Raw genomic sequence first — 7,079 nt, 5'->3', positions numbered from 1 at the left:
TTATTATACGTAAATATCTTCTCTCCTAACTATGTATAATAAATGCCACAAAACTATGGCCTTTATTGTACGTAAATATCCTCCCTTCTAACTACGAAGACAAATGTTTCCTTCAATTTAAACTTTTTGCTTTTACTTTTTGCTGTTTGACCTTCTTAATATGTGAGTCATGACTTACCGCAACTAATTATGGAAAGTTGAACTTTAAGGAAGAAATGAAGTATTAAAACTTTATGACAAAATTACTTTTTTTTTTTTTAAATATGTGTTTTGACGGATTGGTCGCTTAAGATTGTTTGATCATGTCATGAGTCGATATCTAAATATATCGATTATCAAGTGTGAAACTAATCATGACGAGCGAAGGTGGTAATAGGAAATGAAGTAAACCTAAATTCATAGTATATATGAAATAAAGTTATCTCGAAAGACTTATAATCTCTTGAAATTTATGCAGATTTAGTAAAAAAATATGATACATCTTTCTATATTTTGAATTTTTTGTTAAATTTGTACGGCATATTTACCCTTAATAATATACGTTTATAGCAAATAAATTATCCTGGCGTGTTTAAGATCATAAAATCTAAAATCACTTAGCCCAAAGTCTTTCTTTTGCAAATACAACGTTAAATAAAAACTGTCCTATAAAATACGGTTGATGAAGTAATAAATATGAATATGGACAAGCCACTAGTAGTTCACATTCCATGCACTTTATGATCCACCGAAGTAAAAGTTGGATTATTGTGACATTGAAATACCACAAATCCCCTTCACCCTCAAAGTAGATGTCAGTCACTATTGTCAAAAACATTTATAACTTTCTAGTATATTTATATAAATGTATGAGCTAAAATTTGAAACTTATATCTTCAAAATTATAGTCCTTCTAAATTATCGAGTTTTAAATTAATAATTTATACTATATAGTTCAATAAATTTCTTTTGACAAAAATAATATTTGGACTAAAATTATTAAGTTGGGTCATACCCACATTCAAAAGGCTAGTTCCGCCCTGGATCTACATTTATTTTAATTCCTATGGTGTACCTATATTTAAACATTATATCTCTCCTATCAGTAAATATACTACAAAATTAGTTCTCTTTCAAACCATGCACTATATTTATATACAAATATTATATATTCATTTTCTTTTCTTCGAGATCTTCATGCGATCTTTCACAATAAAATATTAATCTTTTTCTTTTGGTCTATACTTACCCAATCATAATATATACCATAGGCTAGCTTTTGTTCTTATTTATACCCTGATCTTTATACCAAACAAAAACGCAAATTTTCTGAAATTTTGTTCATGCAAAAGATTTCATGGAACTAGCAGTTAACTCAGTGACTCATATTTTCTTGATTTCCATTTTTTTGACAAATTTTTGCTGGTTTAATATTGGAGCTGAAACATCCAAAGAGCTTTTCAAAGGATTTAAAGCAACCCCAGATCCTCATATTTCAACTTTTCAACCTCTTCTTACTGATTCTTCTGGTAATTACTCACTGAGTTTTCTCCGAGTTGAAAAAGATCAACTCACTCTTTCTATTATTCATGTTCCATCTTCTGAGTCAATATGGGTTGCTAACTTGACCCATTTTGCAAGATGGGCTGACCCGACTGAGCTCTTGTTTAATGGCAGTCTTGTGCTGTCGGATTCTCGTTCAGGGGTATTTTGGTCAACTCAGACTAATGGAGACCGTGTCTGGCTTTCAAATGCATCAAATTTGCAAGTCCAAAAGCTTGATAGTGGAATGAGGTTAAATTCTGTTTTGTGGCAAAGTTTTGATTTTCCCTCAGATACCCTTGTGGAAAATCAAAATTTCACAAGTGCCATGACATTGGTTTCGTCCAATGGGCTTTATTCCATGAGTTTGGGCTTTGATTTTTTCGGGTTGTATGCAAAGTCCAAGGACGAACCGGGTTCGGGTCGGATCTACTGGAAGCACAAGGCATTAGAAGCAAAGGCAGATGTTATTGAAGGTCAAGGACCAATTTATGCTGTACTAAAGTCAGATGGTTTTTTTGGTATGTACCAAAATGAGTCAGTTCCAGTTGATGTAGAATCTTTTAACAGTTTTCAACAACCCGTATCCGGTGTCCGTCGGATCCGGATCGAACCGGATGGGAATTTAAAAGGATATTTTTGGGCCGGGACAAGTTGGATATTGGACTACCAAGCAATAAAGGAGACATGTGAATTACCTAGTCCTTGTGGTATATATGGACTTTGTCAACCGGGTAAAGGTTGCTCTTGTCTAGACAATAGTACGGATTACAACTCCGGCCGGTGTGTCTCGCAGGAAAATCAAGACTCCGGCGACTTTTGTGGGGTGTATGATCATAAAAAGTACAAGGGGTTGTCAAGAAATGGTGTTGAATTGCCTAACAAGGAGTTAATGACTTACCAAAAGATGGTTTCTTTTCAAGAATGTCAAAGTGCATGTGAAGGGAATTGCACATGTTGGGGTGTGGTGTATACTAATACATCTGGATTTTGCTACATACTAGACTACCCCATACTAAGCTTAGTAGGAGTAGGGGATGAGTCCAAGATGGGGTTTTTCAAAGTGAGGGAAGGTGTAGGGAAAGATAAGGTGGAGGTGGGGTTAGGGGTAGGGATAGGGTTATTATGTGGGGCCATCTTGGTATTTGGTGGGGTCATAGGGTTAGGGTTGTATAGATATAGGAAAAGAAAAAGAGGTGTGAGTGGTTATGTAGAAGAAGATGGAATGGTAGTTGGACCATACAAAGAAATGGGAAATGCAAGTTTTAGGTCAATTGAACTAAGTGAAAGATGAGGTAAGGGATGACATCTTTTAAGATAGAGACCTCATAAGCATACTATATTTTTACTATATATGGTGGAAGTGGGGCCCTTTAGGAATTTTGGCAAGTGGGGCCTACTTCTTCTCATGTGTGAAAGTGCTTGTGAAATGAACATTATCTTATCACAAGGTGGAAAATTGGTGGTCAAAGGACAAAAAGATTAAAGTGGATTTGCTCTTTGTTTTTTCCTACTTGTGACATGGTTTTAGTAGTTATTAGAAAATGACAGACATTGTAAATTGTATTTCTTAGTGACTCTTATCTACACGACCAAAGTCACCAAACTTCATTAATGCTTTGTGATTTTTGTAAAAAAATCAGAGTTATTTCATCAATACAAACTCCCCATATAAATTATGTTCCATAGTTTTATGTTCTTTCTCTCTTGGAATCATAGGTAAATCTAGAATTTAATTATAGGATTTAATTATGTGAGTTCAAGATTTTGATTTCAATCACAGAAATTCATCACCTTGTTTGAATTGTGGGTTAGTTACTCAATTTTTCAATAATTTTAGTAAATTTTTATTGAAAATCTATGTCTAGGATAAAAGAATCCATAGATGAGCTGTTGGATCTGCCCTTATATGGAATGTCACCTTTGTCGATGCTTCTTCGTCCCATGGGTTATTTTTGTTGTCTTTTATTCAAAACTATTCTTTAGATTAGCGTCAAAGTAATATACGTAGACTTTAGTACTCATATGTTTCATTTATGTAATATTTTTTTTCGTATATTTCAAAAAGAATAATACCTTTTATATTTTAAAGTTCTTTAATTTTAAATGTTACCTTTAAAATGGTATGGTGTTGAGAGAATTAATTTCAGAATTTACGTTTTGATTATTTGGAGGCAGGTCCACATTTTTTGGTAAGGGTGGGCATTTGGGCAAATCGGATTTGATATGGAGGTTTCGGTTTGGATTTTTGATTTTCGGATTGAAAAAATTATAATCCAAATTCAATCCAAATAAGAACGGATTGGATTGGATTTTTTAAGTTCGATTTCGGATTAATCGAATTGGATATTTCGAATTTCGGTTTTGAGCCGATAAGTTGAGATTCGTTTTTCATAAAAAGGAAAAATCCAATTAAATTATTTATGTCAAACTGTCCTAATAGTAAGGCCCTGGAATTAACAAATCAAACTGTCATGACCCGAAATGTCCACCTTCGGGACAGTGATGACGTCTAACATTTCACTTGCTAGGCAATCCAACGTTAGAATTTAATTAGCCATTTTAACAAATTTTTAAATTAATTAATAATAAGAAAACAATGCGGAAATACAGTCTGAAATAAAGTAAAAAATTCATAATAATCGCGATATCTAAATACCATCCCAGAACTGGAGTCACAAGTGTACGAGCTTCTAGAATAATACAAATAAAGGTCTGAATAAAATTCAAATTGTTTGAAATATAATACACAATTGAGATAATATAGAAGGGGACTTCAGAACTGCGAACGTTGTGTAGTTATACCTCAAGTCTCCACTGGTAGATGTATCCGGGCAAATCTAAAGTATGCCGCTGGGACCAACTCCGAAATCTGCATAAGAAGTGCAGAGTGTAGTATCAGTACAACTGACCCCATGTACCGGTAAGTGCCGAGCCTAACCTCGACGAAATAGTGACGAGGCTAAGACGGGTCACTTACATTAACCTATACGCAATAGTAGTAATAGCAACAATAATAATAACGGGAATATTAGTAAGACCAGTAAATAATATTAATGATTGAAATCAACTCAACAGTCATAATCCCTCAACTTGTTTCCATTGCAGCGTGCAACCCGTTTCCCCAATATAAACTTTAAATAAATCTGTTGCGGCATGCAACCCGATCCCCTAATATATTTTAACAACTCATAAATGCAATAAAAATTACTCCAATAAATACCACGTTCAATGAGAAACTACTGAGCAATAAGGCACACAATAATTATAATTTATTTATAAAACAAACAACGACAATTAGCAATTTATTTATGGAAATCAGGGAGAAAATATGCAGTTTAATATTTAATATGCTAAATGGTAAATAGCAATTAAGACACATAGTCAAATAAGCATGTAACAATTATTGCAGGAATTCAAGAATTTATATTTGACAAGAATATGAGTGAAACAATTATTATAACGATTAATTCGTGTCTTAAAACAATTTAGGATGTTTAAGTAATTAAGCTAACAATTAATTTGAAAAAGTATAGGTACCCGTCATCTTGCCTATATATCGTTACACGTAAAATTCACATAGAAAATAATTCAAGGATTCTATTCCCTCAAGTCAAGGTTAACCACGACACTTACCTCGCTTTGCAACCAAATTTCAAGAATCCAATAAATCTTTGCCTCGCGCATTCGTGTCCGAAATCCTCAAATCTAGTCATAAATAATTTAATATACTCAATACAAATCGTAGGAATTAATTCCATATGAACTTATAAATTTTTCGGATAAAAATTCAAAATTCATTTTAAAAATAAACAGTAGGACCCACACGAGTTCAACCATACAAAAACTATCGAATTCCGACATCGAATTGGCTTTCAAATCTTCATTTTACATTTTTGGAAGATTTTATAAAAATTTAATTTTTCTTCCACAAATTCACGGATTCATGATGTAAATGAGTATGTAATCATGAAATATAATTTATATAGGATAAGGAACACTTACCCCAATATTTTCCCATGAAAATCGCCCAAACATCGTCTTACCCGAGCTAAAAATCGAAAATAGTGGAAAATGGGTCGAAATCCCATTTCCAGAACTTAAGTTCTGTTTGCCCAGATTTTCACTCATCGCGATCACGGAAATTCGTTCGCGATCGCGTAGAACAACTTTTGCCCAAGTCCATTTTACTCTTCGCGATCGCGGGAATGGCTTCGCGATCGCGAAGCACAATTTTCACAGGCTGCCAATTTGCACTACGCGAACGCGATATCCCATACGCGAACGCAAAGCATAACACCGTAGACCTACGCGATCGCGGACCGTTTCATGCAAAAGCGAAGAACAAATTTTAGTTCCCCACCTTCTGCCGCATTTCCTTTTCGCGAACGCGGCTTGGCCCTCGCGTTCGCAATACACTGGAAGTTAACCTTACGCGATCGCATACCTATCTTCGCGAACGCGAAGGGTAAAACTCTCGGCTAACAATTTCCTCTTCGCGATCGCATGAATAGCTTTGCGATCACGAAGCACAATGCACCAGATGACAGCAGAAGCTAAAAACCAGATTTTTCTCAAAGTTCAAATGGTCCGTAGGCTATCCGAAACTCACCTGAGCCCTCGGGCTCCAAATCAAACATGCACGCAAGTCCAAAAATCTCATAAGAACTCGCCCGCATGATCAAAACACCAATTTAACACCTAGAATTACGAATCGGATACCAAATCAAATGAAATTTTTAAGAAAACTTTAAAACTTCTATTTTCACAACTGAACATCCGAATCACGTCAAATCGACTCTGTTTCTCACCAAATTCGACAGACAAGTCATAAATAACATAATGGACCTATAAAAAATTTTAGAACTCGAATCTGATCCCGATATCAATAAAAGTCAATTTGTGGTCAAACTTTGAAATCTTTAAGCCTTTAGGCTTCTAGGCTTTGCCAATTGGTGATATTTCAAGCTGGGGACCTCCAAATTAAATTTTGGGTATATGCCTAAGTCCTAAATCACGATACGGACCTGCCGGAACTGTCAAAACACTTATCCGAGTCCGTTTGCTCAAAATGTTAACCAAAATCAACTCAATTGAGTTTTAAGGCTATATTTCATATTTTAATTATTGCTTTTAAATAAAAACTATCAGAAAAATTATACGGACTGCGCACGCAAGTCGAGGAATAATAAATAGTACTTTTTGAGGTCTTAGAATATAGAAATAATTATTAAATTTAAATATGATATTTTGGGTCATCACATTCTCCACCTCTAAAACAAACGTTCGTCCTCGAACGGAATTAGAAAAAGTATCTAAGCTGGTGAAAAGGTGTGGATATTTACTCTGCATGTCCGACTCGGACTCCAAGGTAGATGCCTCTACCGGCTGACCTCTCCATTGTACCCAAACTGAAGGATAACTCTTAGACCTCAACTGTTGGACCTGCCGGGCTAGAATAGCTACAGGCTCCTCCTCATAAGTTAAATCCTTGTCCAATTGGACTGAGCTGAAATCTAACACATGGGACAGATCACCATGATACTTCCGGAGCATAG

General features: G+C 34.9%; 1 protein-coding gene across 1 annotated transcript; it reads left to right on the top strand.

Moving 5' to 3' along the window:
- Nucleotides 1–1,051: 1,051 nt before the first annotated feature.
- On the top strand, nucleotides 1,052–3,220 carry LOC107817493 (PAN domain-containing protein At5g03700-like). The gene has a single exon (XM_016643339.2). It carries the CDS (start codon nucleotides 1,337–1,339, stop codon nucleotides 2,813–2,815), a length of 1,479 nt encoding a protein of 492 aa, XP_016498825.1. The 5' UTR covers nucleotides 1,052–1,336; the 3' UTR covers nucleotides 2,816–3,220.
- Nucleotides 3,221–7,079: the final 3,859 nt, after the last annotated feature.

Source organism: Nicotiana tabacum, chromosome 2, assembly GCF_000715075.1.
Source record: "Nicotiana tabacum cultivar K326 chromosome 2, ASM71507v2, whole genome shotgun sequence".
Taxonomy (NCBI): domain Eukaryota; kingdom Viridiplantae; phylum Streptophyta; class Magnoliopsida; order Solanales; family Solanaceae; genus Nicotiana; species Nicotiana tabacum.
The sequence above is the reverse complement of the archived record's forward strand: the minus strand, read 5'-3'. Positions and strand labels throughout refer to the sequence as shown.